Below are 19,155 nucleotides of genomic sequence, written 5' to 3'. Positions count from 1 at the left end.
TAACAGTTTCCTATGCTCTCAGGAATGTCAGTTGCACGATCTGAACTAGGGACATTCTGGGCATGTCTGTCTGTCTCTTCCACCACAAGACCGGCAGGCTAGTGATCACACATGGCACGTTCTGGGGCCAAAACAGACACAGTGGATGGTGATACGGCATTCCCATTTGTCATACTGGGAATCTTTAATCATGTCCACATAATTAGGAGGGAGGATGCCTTGTTTGCCAACAGTTTTAGCATTTAGCACAGTGAGAAACTTTTTGTGGTTAGTCTATTTGGCTGTGGAATACTGGTGAATTTTTCAGTCTTGATATTAGCACAGCCTTAGAGCTATCACCACCAGTAATGTAAGAATTATGTATTAGACAACTGACTATATACTGTGTATATTGCTATAATGAATGCACAGGCCTGTATAAGGTGACTTGATTAAACAGCATTTTGTTCTCAAAATTTTCTTTAAATTGATTTATTTATACAGTTTAAAGTTACAGGGACATTGCACATTAATAAACATCTCTGTAAATGTGCCAGTTTAGCCATCTTAAACTAATTTTCAGCTGCAGTCCCTGAGCAGGTGTAATAACAGCTATAAAAGACACATAGATACATTAAAACAGGAACAGCAATACTGTACACATAGCAGAGCACACTTCATAAGAACACATAAAATACTTTCAACAATACAATATACATTAAACAAAGCACACTTTAGGTTATTTGAATAAGTTATAGAGTATAGTCACATGATTGTCTTTTAACCATGATTTTAAGTCAATTTTAAATGAATGAGGCTGCACTTAGGCTTGGATCAGCTTCTTATTTGGCTACAATATTCCTGATCATAAAAAAGTAGGGGTGCAACAGTGAATGTATTCATCCCAAACCATCCAGGCACAGATGCTACAGTTCCTTGCATGCAGTTGTATGAAGAATACACTCTGTGACCCGAACAATTACTGTCAAAATAGCTTAATAATCCACTTGAGAAACTAGAAAATAAATCCAGCTCAAATAAGGCAGTTTCAAAAAAAGTTGTTAGAATCTTTGTAATAACTCGAACGGTTTGGATTTAAAAGCCCTTAAAGTTGCAGTGCCACATCACAACCTTACAATGTAAAACAATGGGGAGGCAATCTATGAACTTTATGTCAAACAGAGGCTTCTAAACTAAAAGTCTGACCACTTTCAAACCTGTATCAATGGATTCGCCATGAAATTTCCTACTAAAAAATGATTTCTACTGTAAGATTTGGCCAAAGTCATGGGATTCATGAGGATATTTCACAAGAAGTTTTCTCTAAAATCCTCCTCTCCAACTGCTCCTGGTGATGTCACTCCCTCAGTGCTGTAAAACATTCCGCAATACACATTCATTATAAAATCACAGGAGGAGCAAGAAAAGACTTTAAAAGTCAAACTCTAATATCTCAAAAACAGTAAAAGATAGTAAAAACATGTAGATTCAAGATTTGTAGGTCAAAGTCTCGTGACTCATTTAAAGTTCAAATGTAGTCTGTATCTTAATCTATGTGGAAGCAGTAAATGTTCAAAAAGGTGTGGGTTCGCTCACACTCTCCTTTCAAATATGAGTATTTTTCTGTGTCCAGCTGCAGTTACTTATTGTCTCTACACACCTGACAGTACACATTTCAATCAAACTTTCAAAATAAAAGCACACCACACTTGTCTGAAATATCCCTCATTTTTAAAAAGCAAATTGATCTGATCCCAATGGGCCAGAGTGCGAGGTCCCGACCAATGCTGCTTGCAGCTTTAATTATTTTTATTTTTTTTTATTTACATTTTTGATTATGAAAGAAAAGAAGAAGGACAAAAACAAAACAAACAAAAACAGACCCAACACAGCACACATACACAATACAAAAACAGTAAACCAGAGGTTACAGATAATAAGCAAAGGAAATATAATAAACTTGTTTAAGAAATCATTACAATCGCCAATCCTTCTTAAACAGGACTACTCCATTCTACCTACAAGGATCAGGTTTCTATTTAATTGTGCTGGTTTTATTCTTAACAATCAAAAACACTTAACTTAAAAGTCTCTTATTTATATAGTCTTTCATAAGTGTCCATGGTCCATCTAAGCCATTGTCTCTATAAAGCCCCTGCAGGGCTGAGGCTGCACGTTCCATCGTTATCAGTTCTATGAAGTCCTTTAGCCAGTGATTCAAACAAAAACAATTTAATTTCCTTACTTTCCAGTTCATGAGAATGATCCTTTTCACAGAAAGAAAAGCCAATGTTATCAAATGTTGTATTACTACAGATTTCAATCCATCCACTTTAACTCCCAGTAAACACACTTCTGGAGAGAGAGGAGGATTCTGCCTAGCAGATTGTCCCTAAGTCACAACACAGAAACCATGCTATAAGATAGTTTACTTTGGCACCGGGGTTCTCATGGCAATGACCACAAGGAGAGGGCAGCATGACCTAAGAGGAGACAGCCTGCTGCTCCTCTCTGTCTGATTAGTTTAAGGAGTATTTCATATATGATATTTATGAAAATGTATGAAAATTCCATGACAATGACTATTTAGCCTTTGGTATAAGTCACTTTTCACAGTCACAGCCCCTTTACCAATTATAAAATAAATCTGACAACTAAAAATTTATCAGCAACCTTGATGCATTGAATGAGTGAGTGATAGTGATAAATGTACTTTTTTAAAATTTGTTTTTGCCATAAACTACTTTTGAATTGCTTCCCCAGGCAGTGATGTACATATGGAGCACATATTTTATGATGAGCATGGCAAATATCTGTACACGGCAACTACTACGGCAGCATCTTTCAACTCCAGATAAGCATAATTTGCCACAATGTGTAATACTGATCTTTGTGATGTGAAGCCTTGAAAGTGAAGTGCAAATGCATGAGTAGTGGTTTGGAAAATGTATCCGCTCAGTGCCAGCAAGTGTAAAAATGACCTTGTAGCTACTGAGCTTTTGAATAAAGTTGTTTGAAAATCTAACAAATGTGTTTAATCAGTTTTGAATTCCCAAATAACATAAATGAACAACGCCTTAAAAAACTCATAATATGATCTGCACCATTAATTTAATTTAATTCATTAATTAACTGTCAAAATTACAAGCGCACAGCTTATACACAAAAGTCACATATGCTAAATACAAACCAATTTACTGGATAGAAGTTTGATAGGACTTAATCCCAAAATGGCAAAGACTTGACGGAAAAAGGGGAACAAAAGATTGATTTCTCTGTGACTTAGGTTGTGAATTACGTTTTATGGTGTTTGTACAAGTTGAATACATGGATAACTAGTAAGTCTCAGCTGAAGCTTACCCAATTAAGTCTGCTATGCGAGCATGATGAAATAATAGTTGTTAACGTGTCTGCATATATCTAGACTCGCTATTAGTTTTTAGGTGAACAACAAATGTTGAATATATTGTAAACTGTACTGTATACTCACATAAACCAAAAAAGTTTGGATAAACAGGTAAACTTGGTGTGACATCACATCCATCATAAAAATACATTTTTCCTTTGTCTCAGTTTCTTCAAATAAAATGCAAAAAAAACGTCACAAATTTAGAACTGTATACAATATTTATTGACAATGTATTCATTTCCATATGTTTTTCATAGTAAAGACAGACACTGACTTTTACAGGGCTTATCTTTGAGAAGGGTACAGCACTGGGTTTCTGGGAATGTTCTTGTGAGTGGCACATACAAGGATTTTTCAAGGTGGAGGGTGTTGCGAGGATAAGAAGGATTGATGCTGCTTGGAGTGAAGTCCAGGGCAGCAGGAGGCTAAGGCTTCTTCTGTGAGTGTGTGCAAACATACACTGTCACCAAGATGTGTCATTTAGGCTTTTAGGATGTCAGTCTGTCCTTGCTCTCCAGAGAAGACTCTGCCGTCTGATGAAAACTTTGCATTTCCAAAAACTTTAACTTTCCAGGAATGAAGAGAAAAGCCATTTTCAAACCACTTATGACCATGTATTTTTAAACTTCATACAGGGGATTATGAAAGGATTTCATGAGCATACATGTCATTAAGTTTTCACAACCCCTATAGGACACTGTAATAATTCTGTATAGTATAAATGTGAAAATTGCCAAAATTGGATTTACAAGGTTTTGCCAAACAGCAGTGTTTGCAGTTTTTTTTACACAGGAGTATAGAAGTATAAAAATATATGAAACAAAACGCTGTGAAGTACAAACACATATTCAAAGTGTAGAACTTATGAAGCAGACCTTTCTTGCCAGTTGTCAGTGTGCTTTGGAAACACATTACTATCTGGCCGACATACATCCACAACACACTCTCACACTCAAATACACCATGTAATACTACATATAGTAATAATTATTCTGAAGATTAAGAAATATATTTATATTGGGTAGGTTGAGACTTGTTTATGGCTGAGGTGGACTTAGTACCTTAATGATTTAAGACATTTTAAGTTTTTAGATTCTGCTTATGCTAGAAAAGTATTTCATACTGTTATTACTTTATGTACTGTATACGGTATCATGGAATAAAACTGTACTCAACAGAGAAAGCCAGCTACTTACAGATAAAACATCCGAAACAAGCTCACTAAGGTACTTTTTCCTTATAAGTACAATTCTGGGTTTGAAGTTGCAGTTTGTGATTGTAGTGTTGTCAGTAGTGTGTATTGTGCTGACCTGAGATGGTTGAATTTTGGGCTGATACAGAGGCATTACCAGCATCTTTATCGCATTGCCCTTTGTGTGTGTGTACATTTGTGTTTGAGAAGGTGGTTTACATTAAGCTGTATTTAGCTGATCATTGGTACAAGAAACTGTTACTTTTGCTGACACATTACAGCACATACATGCTGCAAAAGAATATCAACTACATTCATGAATACATGTTAAATTTTGGCAAAACCAAAGAAATGTGCTTCGACAAACAGAGCAAAAGGAAACAAAAAAGTGATCGAGTGACACTGTAAAAGAGACTATTTACATTGTTTCACACCAGCCTTTGCATTCTCTTTATGTTACAGTATAAATGATATTGAAAATGTATTTTTGTCTTTTCTGTAGAAAGCTCATATGTATTTATTTACAGGAATAATATGTTCCAATTGATGATTAATAATAGTTTCTCTGATATATACTGTACATACTATACTCAAATATGCTTTCTGGGATATGATCCCAAATTTGACTTCAAGTCATCCTCATTTATATAAAACAAAATTTACAATGCCAATAATCAGTTTTCTAATAGAACTCAGAATCTATCTGGATCCCTTTTGTGTAAATGTTTTTTAAACTTACTTACAAATAAACACTTGAGTTTAAGAGAAAGGTATATTAAAACAAAAAATGATAAGAAGAATTTTGTTGACATAATCACTAAATTATCACCCCCTCCTCCTCCTCCAAACAAACAAACAAACAAACAGACAAATTAACAGCTTAGTTATTATGTGCAGGTTTCAATAACTTGAACAACACAGTGTGAATATGATTAGTTCCGATGAGTAACATGTAAACACCAGGTGAAAGTCCAAGACTTGAGGCTCAAACTGAACTTGACTTGTTGTAAGTTAGAATTGTGCACATTGTTCAAAGTTTATGTGTCAGTTATCAGGCAGTGCTTTTGAAAATGCATGTCATTCTTTTAACAGTCATAACTGTTACATAAATGCTTTTTAGGAAAAAAAAAAGTAAATATTTTTAATATCATCATCATCATCATTATCAATATCTGCAATACCAAAATGTAATTACATACTTATGTATGCTTATTTGTGAGGTGACTTAAAAACACAAAAAGCACCAATGAAATGAAACAATTGAGTGAGAAACAAAAATCAGGAGTTACTACTGTACAGAGCATGCAGTGAAACATGGCTACATTTTAAGTAGACAATTAGAATATTAATGTTTTAATCCACTAATGTTTTCACTCACACATCCACAGTCAAAATGAATGACAGATCAGAAGAAATTAACCCTTTGAGTTAGGTCCTTGTTGTTTTAGGTGAACTCATAAGAAGCATGTGAGACAAAGGAGATAAAGACCCCATTTACACCTGACACATCATATGGATAATGACATTCAATCCATGGGTCTTAGCATTTATACCAGTATGGTTTTAAAATGTGTTCTTGTTATCTTAATTGTGCCCATTTTGTGACTCGATCTCAATGACTGGCAGACTTGACAATACAAATGGTGCATCCCAGATCAAGGAAAGCAATACCACGAACAAACATCATTCATTTCAAAATCAAATTTATGCAGGAGAAGACTTGCTAGCTACGTTTGCAGGGCTTGCTTAAGCTATCTCAAAGAGGTAGAGGTAGTTGACCTTTCAGTTTGCTGGGCTACTTTTCTTTTCCGATGAATGTGGTCATGCTGCACAGATTGAGATCGATCACAATGCGAGCCTGACCACCTCCAAAGGTGGACTTGCTAAGCTGATCACATTCCTATCCCAATGAATTTATCCCTTGCATTAAAATGCATATGCATGAAATGCATTCCTTATCCAAATAATGTATCCAGCTATGGATTGCCAGGTGTAAATGGGGTAAAAGGCTTAATTTACCAGGCCTCATTTCAGTGTGATTTTTGGAATTACCTTAGAATTTCACAAGAGCCTTTGTCACTCACAGCAAAACTGATCAACTTTGCACACTGGCTCCTCTGACTTGAATTCTGAGAGACAGTTTGCATTTCACTCTTAAATATATGATTTGGTACTTTGGTGTTATGGCCTCTTCTCTGTATACACAGAGTTCATTCATATGGACAATGTGGCAAATCTATGGGGAGGAGTATAGCAGGACATGATACTCTTGTGTACTGCAGCCCCAGTTGTATTTTTACATTTTAATCTTGGTGGAACATAAAATGTGATCATAGTCATATCAATGAAGTTCATCTTAATACAGCCTCCATAAGCACCAGGTATTAGAAGAACTACGGTTCAGCCAATATGGCTTTTAAGAATTTGTGTGCAAAATGTTTTATAAAATTTACTTTGCGTACATACAGCCAAAAGCACTGCATCATTTGTAAATAATCTGTAATTATCTGTAATAAGTTAATCTTTTCCTTTATGGTCATCAACCCATTTTTCATTCTGGAAACAATGCATAAGGTTCTCAACCTATCATAATTATATAAATCTGACTTAGGAGGCAAATACAATATACAGACTTATTGGCAACAAGAACAAAAATGATCAGCACTAAAAAAATTTAAATAAAATAAAATTATAGTGTTAATAGCTAACATTTTATGGTTTTTGTGCTTTTTATGCAATCTGGCCTTTCAGTGGACCAAAAGAGTCCTTTTAGCTTTGCCATCTATGTTTTCCTTAAACCACAAAAGAATTGCCATGGATAATAAAGTGCCCTTTTAGCAGTTGTGAACAGAGAGCTGAAAAGGGAATTTTGTAGGTCATATTACCTCTACAATAAATGATATACAGGTGATATTTACATATAGTTGCTTAAGAACTAAACTAGTTTCTTCAGATACAGTCATCCCCAAAGACATATTGTGCACATGTGCCTTGGGGTAAAATTCAAAAATAACAATAATGATAATACTTGAGTAACTGAAGCCAATTTGGCTGAAGACAAATATCTGATATTTTCTCCTGTCATATTTCTCTCTCTCACTCTCTCTCTCTCTGTTCTTTTATCTATTTCATCAGTTTGACACAGTGGATAAAACAAAATTATGAAAATTCACATATATATCTTATCTTTATGCTTCTTTACATTAACTCATTTTTTACCTTCAATCAGCTTCTTGAGAACACTCTGAATTAAAATCTGGAAGTTTTGGAATGATCTTAGTTGGTAATATTTAATGCCACCTTATTATATAGTTTATGAACTGAAAAATGCTTAGAAATAAATTATAAAGTGTCTCCCAATATTTTAAGGTAGAAAAAGGTTGAATCTGAAATTTCTTTCACATTACATGATATTGTAAAATGTGAACTGCAGGCCCTTATAATATAAGTATGAAATTAATTCTGTTAGCAATAGATTTTGTTTCCTTGACATAATTTATCTTAGAAAACCCAGTTGACCTGAGGCTTCCTTCAGCACTTGTAAGCAGTCTCAGTGAAAGTACATTTAAAACCAATATGTCAACTTGTATATAATTGATATTCATTTGGCAATGAATTATATATACTGTAAATCTAACATAATAAAAACATTAAAAATATGCAAAGAAACACAATTCACAAAATGTGTAAAATTCTAAACAATGACTTCGAAACAGGCACCTTATATGTTTGTAATCTCTCTTCTATAAGGTTTTTATGTGTTAGCCAGCAAATGTGGTATTCCAAGATATGATGGATCCAGTCCTGAATATAGTAATTAAGTCCAGTGTTACAAGATCACAAAAAATGAAACAAACCAGATACAAACAAGAAATGAGCAACATATTTTGCTGTTTGTTCTTGCCTTCACTGATGTCCCTTTTTTTTTTTCTTTTAATTGACGTAGTAAAGCCAGTAAACAATGTTGAAAAAGGAAAAGACAGTTGGGAATATCATCCTCGACCATTTGTCAATAGAGTTTACATCAGTCAAGTCTGGGATGGTGATCTTTAGCTGTGAGGCTCGCCTCCGTAGTCGGCTCCTCTTTTGAGTCATGTGGCGCTCCAGTGTGTTTCGGCCAAAGTTGTGCCTGGCCAGCCCCGCTTTGCGGTACTGCAGAGTAGAGCTGTCGTATGTCAGCATGGTATTCCGTGGGTCGTTCAGACCCAAAGCCAGCTCTGAAACTCCCATGTCATTCTTGATGTCCAGGGTGCCCAACAAGATGTTTTCATGTGCGTCCATCTGTCAAAGAGAAGGAGTCAAGTTTGTCTGTGTATCTCTAATAAAACACATTTTACCAAAAAATGAATAAAAGTGATATGTCATTAAGGTGGAGATCATAGGAATATATTGGAATTGAGTTTGGAATTGTTGATGAGTCTATATGGTTTGATGAAGATGCACAGTCTGTGAGGCCAAAAAAATTAAAGCTGCTTAATATTCTTTTTTTTTAATTTTTGCCTTTATTTGACAGTCATTAGTGGGTAATACGTAGACAGGAAACAAGGACATGCAACAAAGTTCCCTGGCTGGAATCGTTGCAATTATGTAGCATGTGCATGTACAAACAAACTAACAAAAAACAATGATAATGATGTAAATGTATAGTAGCAGTTTAACCCAGTTTGGCATTTTTCAAACAGGTTTTTGTAGTACCTTATTCTTTTGGTCACCAAGTCCAATTGCTGCGTCATCCACAAAGATTGGTTCCCACATAGAGTCATGACCATCGAGATCCCTTTGTTTCATTCTTGCATACAGAGTATCATCTCTGCCAACTACATTCCCCACCAGCCACTGCAAGCACACAGAATCACCATGGTTACTTGAGCAACTGAGAAGTAGTGGAATGAGAATGCATTTGTGTAGGTGGGTGCAGCAATGTTGGCAACAATGTACATCTCTGTATCTAAAGGAAGGAATCTGTCTGTCTGTATGTATGTTTGTCCTTCACATATCTCGAAAACCATTCATCCAGTCTACTTCATACCTGGTAGATATATTGCTGGGGACTCAAGGAAGTGCAGTGTCGTGTCGATTGTGAAGTTGTTTGGATGAGGCAAAAATACCACATAAAAAGTGTTGATTTGCTTCTTCTTCTGCCCGTGGAGTCAACGAGTGGAAACACGGACAGAGACTTAAGCTCTACTATTGAACTGTGTAGTGTGAATGAAACTTGGCATGTACGTTCAAGACTTACTGCAGGATGTCTCAGGCATGTTTTGAATGGGCACTTTAGTTCATCTAACTAAAAAGCAAGGAATCTCTATCTGTCTGTCTGTTCTTTGAATATCTCAAGAACCGTTCATTCAATCAACTTCACACTCGGCAGGTATATTGCTAGGGACCCAAGGACGTGCAGTGTCGAATTAGGTGCAATTTGGACACACAACACGTTTAATATTAATACACTTTGAGTAAACAAGCACACAGCAAGCCGCTCAGCTTCATGTCTGAGTGCAATGGGGGCTGTTTGATGTAAACACCGTCACATCACAGCGGGGCAGGGCTTCTGTGCTCTGACTTGACTTCACACTTGGCAGGTGTACTGCTGAGGACCAAAGGAAGTGCAGTGTTGAGTGTGAAGTTTTTTGGACACGTGACACGTTTAATTAACTTTGAATAAACAAGTGAACAGTGAGCCACTCATCTCCATGTCTGAGTGCAGTGGGAGCTGTTTGATATAAACACCATCACATCACAATGGGGTGGGGCTTTTGGGCTCTGATTTGCTGAACCAGACAAAAGCACATGCCCCGCACAATTAAACTGCCTGAGAGAGAAGAACAAGCATACACAGGAAAAAAACAGCGGCGGAGGCAGTAAAACTAGCCAATATGAGCGCAGACATGTTTGATTGGCACCAGAATCAACCAATGGAAGGCCATAAACTTCTTCTGTGGTTCCACCTCAGTTTGGTCTCACTGGTGAAGTTTCTGTCTGGATTTAAACCATTTAATATATTAGTTCCTTATTGATTTATTTAATACATTTGTCAATTGATACATACATATTGGGTTCTTGAGAAATAATAAGCAATCGAAACAGGCATGTTTTGAACAGGCACTGCGCTAGTTCTATGAAACAATTAAATCCCACTGTACACAAGTAACTGCAAATGCGTGTGGGCATGAATCCCATACCATTGCTCTTAACTAAAGCATATTTTTATCAGAGGTTTTCAAACATCGCTCAGTTTTTACTTCCCTCCTTTTTTAACTTTATGTTACAGGATATGCAATCATCTTTCTACTCAGTTCTAGTCAGTGTTGTGTATTTAATTGATATAAGCATACCGATGTTATGGTGGCCATTTTGCATTTCTGCTGAATGCTGAACATTTGGTTCAAGTCAGCTGGGAACACAAAATGGAAAAATGAAGGCAACTCTCTCTATCTAGACAAAGAGCCAAGTGACTTTGAGACCTTCTTACCCTGTATTTCAGCTGGCAACATGTCTCATTTGGATTTCAAACAGGAATAGTACAAGCTTATTAGACTTCCTTTACTTGGCACAGTGAAGGCAGGAAACATTAGGTCAACCCTTCATTTGAAATGGTGACATTTCTTTTCTTTGCTTATAATTATTCTGAGCTCCTTAGACAGCTTTATGAATAATTAAATTAAAATTCATGGCAAAGTAAAGAAAATATGCAATTGCAAGTATCCAGAGCAAAGAAAACTGCCTTCACTTGCTAATGTGAACATGCAGTATGGGAGCTCACCTCCATATATAAAGAAATTTCTTTTAATTTGTACATATTTTGAAAGAAAAATAATCTGAACCTTGGGCAAATCAGCCTTCTCTAAATGCAAATAAAATGCCTACAAATTATGGGGGTAAGCTAAGCTAGTCCTACCTTGTTTGGATCCATCCTCATCTTTTCGTTGTTGGCTGTAGCTGTCTTCTCAGCTGCCTTTTTCTGACGCTGAGGGCCCCGTCCAAAGAAAATGTAGTTTACCAGTGCATACTCCAGCAGAGCCAGGAAGACAAAGACGAAGCAGCCCATGAGGTACATGTCTATGGCCTTGACATAGGGGATTTTGGGGAGGGTTTCTCTCAGGTGGGTGTTAATGGTAGTCATAGTGAGCACCGTGGTAATACCTGGTAGAGAAAAAAACATATTCATATGAATATAACAGATGTGGTAAAAATCAAAAATGTTATAAGTAAAAGTAAGTAAGAGTTTGTATTTCTTTATAATATTCTGACTATGTTTTGAGGAAAATTCTCTAAGTTGTTGAAGAATGGCATCTTAACTTTGTGTGTGACAGTTTTAATCCCTCTGACTGCAAGATATCGTTGTGATCAACTTGATACCATGTCTGTGCTTTATTAAGCCTGTCAGGATCAATGACACCAAGGGGCTTACCCCCATGACTTCAAACCATGCATCGGGAGACAAGCTAAAGACGTATACCTGAAGCAGTGCAGCGATTTGAAATTCAAATGTCAACCATGGTCTTGTTCATTAGCAGAGAACTCCCACTGAGAAAAGTTATAGACAGTTTCAAAAGCCTTGCCCAGCAAGCTATGGGGATGGTTACTAGACTGACTGTGCATATCAATGCGTTGAGTTTGTGCTTATTATGAGTGACATGCTAGCTCTTGCAGTAATTTGTAGACTTGTAGTAATATTTTTTTTAGTATAGCACAGGCTCTTGAATATTGTGTGCTTACAATAGTGTGTATCTGTGGTATTATCTTTATGCAGGAATTATAAATGGCATGAGAGGCCTGATTCTAAAGCTTAAACATGATTTTCCATGCATGATTAAATAATTGTGTTCTCAGCTCCTATGGCGCTCACGAATCCACCCACATGCACCTGTGTATTCTACTTTGAAAGCACACACAGTGTGATTATTTAAGGCCATTTCTATTGAGAGTCTCAGTAAACAATTACTAAATTATTATACAGCTGTCACAAAGCCATCGCTCAAAATAGGATTCAGGCAATTTTCCCAAGCTGTTGCTGCAAGAGCTTAACAATAACAACAAAGGATTTCTGCAGCACAGTGGCCATGTGATTCAACCATTACAGGTCTATTTTAATGCCTTAAACCAGGTCAGAGAAAAGTAGTTCCTGAATCTGGTGTAGATTGGGGGGTGACCGAACATTTCCCAACTCTGTTGACCCGCCCCCATTATGGAGCATTACCTTCTTTTCCATTAAATCCCATGCATGCCTTCCCCCCGGATCACTAAATGCAGCTCAGTCTTCAATCAGCGAAATTGCCTTGTCGACTAAAGCGAGGGATGGGTAGAAGGATGGATGAAGCTGGGTGGATGGAGTTGGGTGAAAAGAAGACAGGGAGCTTCCGATAAACACAGAGTAAACTAGAATCGCAATACAAACCTCATGGGCTACATGGGGTTTACGTAATCAAGGGCAAACTGTGATTTCCAGAAAATCACAGACGGTCTTGAATCAGAGTGGAAACAAATCAACCTGATCATTCATCATAATACATCTGTGGACTACAGCAACTTTTGTTGTTCTGGGATGAATATTTGATCCTATTAACATCCAAAGTGATTGTAAAAGAAGTGAAATATACTGTATTTGTGGATCAGTGCAGTGCTTTCTTTAAGGAATGTATGGTGATCATGTCTAAAATGAGTAAATGTCACTGACACAAAGCACAGCAATTAATGAATGAATTTGGAAGGGTAAACATTTAACATAAGATGAGCATTTTTAAGATACAAACTGCATCTCTGTGAAGATTAATTTTGTAGACAAAGTTTTACCTATTCACTATATTTGCAGCTAAAACAATATATTCCATACAAGACACAGGTCAAGCAGGTCTACCACAGACAGCATATTCAGAATATTCAGTGTTAAGGTTATTCTTAACACTAAGCAGATATTCTTGTCTGACATAATGTGAAATGTCTTGTATTATCTTTTTTTGGCTATGCTGGCGGCAATGACGTTCTATCTGTAGTTGGGTCAGTGGGTCAGTCAGTTCACCAATTGGTCAAGCCTGAAATATCTCAACAACTAGAAAGATTGTCATGAAATTTTGTACAGACATTCTTGATATCCAGAGGATGAATTCTACTGACTTTCATGATCCCCTGAAATTGTCCAACATTTTGGTTTATGATCAAATACCTGCAATGATATTCCAATCAGCCTCAGTTGTACTTTGTATTTAGTGCTAATTAGCAAATGTTAGTATGCTAACATGCTTAACTAACCCCATAAACATGGTAAACATAAACATACTGGGATTATCATTCTGATCAGCATGTGGCCTCACAGAACCGCTAGCATGGCTGTAGACTCTTATGTTTTGTTTTGTTTTTCGCTCGTGTCTGTTTTGCCCTTCAAATGAATGATGTAATGAGGTGAAATTGAAAAAAAAATCATAGCTCTCGCTTGAATTTCCCTGGTCAGCCTATTTCAGTGCCAGTGTAATCTTCATTTAAGTGTCCACCCTTGTTTTGACGTGGTCTGCCTTTCTATCTGTGTTTGTATTGCAGGCCTCACCTAGAGCCACTCTGGCAGCAGAAGCATCATAGTTGATCCAAAAGGACACCCAGGAGAGAATGGTGATAAGGATAGAAGGCATGTATGTCTGCAGGATGAAGTACCCAATGTTTCTCTTCAGCTTAAAACTCAGGGACAGACGAGGGTAAGCACCTGCAGAGAGGGGACAGGGGAAGAAAAATAGCAATTAGAAGTAGTGTTAGGTGATGTATTTCCACAATATTTGCCACAGATAAGAGGGCTCCAGAACATTATGTTTTCTGATTATGTTATTTTAGAGAGAAATTTGGATGCATATTTTAGAACACCATCAGACCTCAGCGTAGGTTCAGACAACAATTTGTCCTACCTAAACAATGAAACAGGGCCTCATTTTCTTAAAATGACCATACCACTGTCTTTGGGAAATATGGCCTTGGACTGATCACCCCATATGGTAAAGGTATGGCTAAACCTAACTAAAACTAACTTGATTAAAGTTGACCTATGGAGATGAAGCAAGAATGCTAGTCTCCAGTGATGAAGTCAGACACTTTGTACACTTTTGTAAACTAAGGTTTACCAAGTGTGTACAGAAAATGATAATGTTCAGATAAAGATGTTCAAAAGTCCAACACAGGTGGATATTGTAATTATTATTGTCACTATTATCATTTACAGCAAGATAACATCATTCGACCTCTTCTTCTGTTACTGAACGTAAGTGTTATATTCTTTAAAATGTGACCAATATGGTTTTCTGATGAGAAGTCTCTCTCAGAAATCATAGAAATTAGCGATCATTTTAATTACATCTTCAAAACATTTAATTGATTAACTTTGTTAACTCTGAAGCTCTCAGTAAAAAGCCATATTTGTTGTCTCCACTAGACTGAAGCATCTGTGTTCTTCAAAATTTCCCGTTCTCCACAACCTGTGTTCATACACAGTATTGCAAGAGGTTCGATGGTTTGTCTTTTTTTTTTTCTTTCTTTTTGCTTATCTTTGCCCTATTTGAATGAAGCCTGCAGCAGGGTCTTGGTAAAGGCAAATCATATCAGCACACATTTTTCTCTGCTTAAGGAATTGGCTGTATTTTGGTTGGACTTGCATAACCAAATTACAACCGAAGAAGAGCTAGAATACATTGCAATATACAATATATTCGAAAGTCATGCAGAAACAGAGGAGCGGCGAGGGAAGAGGATTAAACCTTTTAAATGAAAGCATCAACTATACACCAGGCTCAGCTCCTTTTAGTTAATGTCACCACTTACCCTGTCACTCTGCAATTTCAGTTAGCTAACTTTAGCATGAGCCACCAAGAGAATCACTGAATTATTTCTTCATGAAGTGAGGAAACAGCCTAGGTAGAAAATACATTTATTATTCATAAGGGCAACAATGACATTGCCTATCCTCTGAGTGAAACATGACACTTGTATTGGATAAATGCCCAGGCACTTGTGCTGATGTTTGCATCTCTGAGTGACCCCAGGGTTGGTCCCTCCATTTGGCAATAGACAGCACGTTAAAAGGGAATCCCCCATCTTCCATATCTCTGTATAAGGTAATACAATCAGGCTCACTGCAGGGACACACTTGAGTAGACTTACTTGCATGCTTGTTAATGGTACACAAACACACACACACACACACACACACACACACACACACACACACACACACAGGCATACACTGTGCATTCATCAGGAAGCATTATGTTATTAATAGAGTTGGGAGGAATGTGTAACCCCTGCAGACAGCTCAAGGCCCCTCATTGGTGGAGTCTCTACATTCTTATTGTATTAGTGTTCCGTTCTCAACCAATACAGTAGCTACCCCAGAAACAATATTCAGCAGAACCACTGTCCCGCTTACAGTTGCTTGCTTGCATGACAAATTCATGAATATGAAAATGCTGAAGAGATGAATATTTCATTGTATCAGAGCATTCTTTTTGTTTATTGCTGTTAAATAAGTTATGGTGTCTTCTGTCTCCGAGGGCAGCGCCTGATGCAAACATTTGAATGTGTGTTCATTCATTTACATAATATTTTGCATTTCTGGCAATTAGTGGATGCTATTTTCATATCAATAAGTGCAACCAATGAAATGACTCAATATTTATGAACGGCTATATTTCCCTCTTTGTAATAGCATAATGATAATGAAATATAACAACTCTAGGGCCAGAAAATAATTAAATGACTCTTTAAATTGGAAATAAAGGCAAAGTAATAAAAATAATGTATGTATATACAAACACTGAACATAAAATTCGTAAAGATAATTATTTAAGGTCTTATAATATTTGAATGCATTATATTGTTCTGGTGTTGGTGTTACCATGTCCAATGAACCCTCAACTAATACAGGCCTAACTTGGTCCCTTTTTATGATTGGTGTAATTCATGCAGTTCAGCCTGTTCAGAACATCACCTGTGGAGAAGACAACATTCTTGGAGATGAGCTTATGATCCACAATGGAGAACTGGGGCAGTTCAATCTTGTCAACCCCTGTCACAGCATTGTCTCCTCCTCGCCAGTAGAACTCGATGTCATCTGTCGTGTAACCATCTGAGATAGAGAGATACAGAGCACAGGAATTACTGAGGACTGTTAATCGTCTGCAGATATGCTCACAATCATCCCATCTGGATCTCTAGTTAATTAATCACTTAGCATGATTAGGTTTGCATTTGTCACTGTTTTACATTCTGCTGGCAGCAGATATGGTAATTGGTCATTGGTTCACTTAAAACATGTGGTTATCAAAAGGAAAAATGACTCTTATATCCTGCTTATATTTTTTGTGTCTATGCATTTATGAAAACATTTGCTTGATTGCTACAACTACTTACTCACCTAGGTGGTGCTAGATCTATTTATCTTACAATTTCTTGCTTATTGTACATGAGGAAAGGTGCTACTTAAATTGGAGAAATAATGAAAGGAAGTCAGTAAACCAGGCATATGCTATGACTCCACAGGTGCACATTTGGGTTTAGACAATTGGATGCCTTGTTCAAATGCCCCTAAACATCCACCTTTGAGGTACTCTTGAGCAAGGCACATGCCTGTTAACTATAAATTATGAAATGAAGTTAAACATACTATATTTCACATAGTAGCTGAAGAGAGCCCTTATATATGTAACTATATGAGTCAACTTTATTATGTCTTGTCTATGTCCCATGTGCAACTAAATTATTAATACCTAGAGCAAGAATGATTAAATAGCCAAGCTTGGCATCCATTTTCATCGCTAAAACCCACTAAAATTTGTAAAGGGACAAGAAACATGTCCATTAATATTAATCTGAACCAAAGCTACTCCTTCTTTTGCTCTCATTTTGGCCAAATCAGTAGAGACATGGACAGCAAAGCGGCCAGTGGGCAGGAGCAATAAATCATTGAGTAACACGGTACTCTGTAGTTATAGCTGAAGACAAGTACTGTTAAAAAAGGCAAGAAGAAAAGTAGGAAATTTTCATTAGACCATGAAACTTGGTTGTTGCATAATCCATGGCCTACTGTCTGCAGTTGTCATGTCTGCTGACTTCAGGGCATATGAGAGAGGAGAAGGAGGAGACGAAGACGAAGATAGACAGGAGACAGCCAGGGTTAGCGCACACTTCTAGAAGGGTGGCTCCCCATTGAAAGGCTGCTAAAACTACATAAAACACAGTTAAACCTGTAATTTATGAAGTGTGTATTTATATATTCGCCATGTGAATCTCTGTGCATGTGTTTAAATGAAAGAAAGCAGTAAAAAAAACAGAGCAATCAAGACGTTCTTCCACCTTGGCATCCTTTATGGCTAGAGAAGTGAAACAAAGCTTACTTTTACAGTGCAACACAGTTAGTATGCTATATTTTCTACATAGCAAGCTAGCAGTGGGACAATTCCTCACGATGAATATATCATGAGTGTGAACTTGCTCAACTGAGGTGGAGAATGCCAAGACTTGCAACATACTTTGTTGCCTGAAAAAAACAACCAAATACTGTAGTCTTACATCATAAAACAAAAACAAAAAAAGAAGTTCATTCACTCCTAATGTGCATGCAAAGTATTCCATTTTAGGTAACAGCAGGAGGTGGATTAAACTACAACCGGGAATGTTTTTTAAGATCTCAACATAGAACATAATAACACAATAACCATTTGTGATGGTTGCAACAGTTGTTACAACTGCATGTTAGCTGCAGCGGGGATTTGGATGCATGTTAGTTGAGCGATTATTGTTACATCATTTTGATTGCATGCGTGGAAGTTTACTCTCTTCTTTGTATTAATGTGTGTGACCATTACTTTGTTGCATGTTGATGATGAGGGAGATTTAGCAGCACGGAAGTGAATTAACATGTTTGATTTGCATGAGTATGTTCAGTATGTGTGTGTGTGTGTGGGATGGTGGTGCTGACAGGCATGGGCTGGATGACGAATGAAAGCCTGTTTGACAGAACAATTTAGAAGGAACTCCCCCGCTGTTTCATTGATTAGTTCATAAAATACAGACCTTCATAACACACCGTCTTTCCTGTCTCCTCTCTTTTCCTCTGGTCTTGTTTCATTTTCTCTCACACTCTTCTTCTTTAACTTGTTCTGTTTTTATCTCATTTTTTCCCATTTGATTATGCTCTTCTCCTCCTGTCCCCTCAGTCTTTAATCGCGCTGCCATTACTACCTTTATGTGTCCATCTATCTTTCAGTCTACCTTATTCCTTACTCTTCTCCCTCCCCCATACCCTGCTCTCCTTAATTAATAGTTGTGTGACCTATTTAGTTGCTATGAATTATTAAAGAAGACTCTTCAGTGGCTGCTTTCAACACCCTCACATTCTGACATCTCTTGTTCCCCTTGATGCATTCATATGTGCTTGCTTTTTCTCTCAAAAAATATTGTATTTCAATTTATGTACAGTATAGTTTGGGTAGTCATATCACATCATCATCATCTTCTAACCTAAGATAATCAATAAAATCTCAAAATGTATTCCAAAGGCAATAGGTAGCCAAAGGAGGGGTGGTAAAATGAGATTAATGTG

The 19,155-nt window shown here is 36.9% G+C and overlaps 1 protein-coding gene across 1 annotated transcript in view; it reads right to left on the bottom strand.

Annotated features, from left to right (window-relative positions):
• Positions 1-3,643: 3,643 nt before the first annotated feature.
• The window catches only part of LOC137196298 (gamma-aminobutyric acid receptor subunit beta-2), a 34,475-nt gene continuing 18,963 nt past the window's right edge, over positions 3,644-19,155 (bottom strand). The window contains exons 3-7 of the mRNA XM_067609167.1: positions 16,543-16,765; positions 14,122-14,274; positions 11,479-11,723; positions 9,276-9,416; positions 3,644-8,861 (exon numbers count right to left, since the gene is read on the bottom strand). Coding sequence (XP_067465268.1) covers positions 8,514-8,861; positions 9,276-9,416; positions 11,479-11,723; positions 14,122-14,274; positions 16,543-16,765 — 1,110 coding nt within the window. The 3' untranslated portion in view covers positions 3,644-8,513. The remainder of the gene's footprint in view (positions 8,862-9,275; positions 9,417-11,478; positions 11,724-14,121; positions 14,275-16,542; positions 16,766-19,155) is intronic.

The sequence above is a fragment of the Thunnus thynnus genome, chromosome 13 (genome assembly GCF_963924715.1).
Source record: "Thunnus thynnus chromosome 13, fThuThy2.1, whole genome shotgun sequence".
In the NCBI taxonomy this organism is placed as follows: domain Eukaryota; kingdom Metazoa; phylum Chordata; class Actinopteri; order Scombriformes; family Scombridae; genus Thunnus; species Thunnus thynnus.
This window is presented reverse-complemented; position numbering and strand designations above follow the sequence as displayed.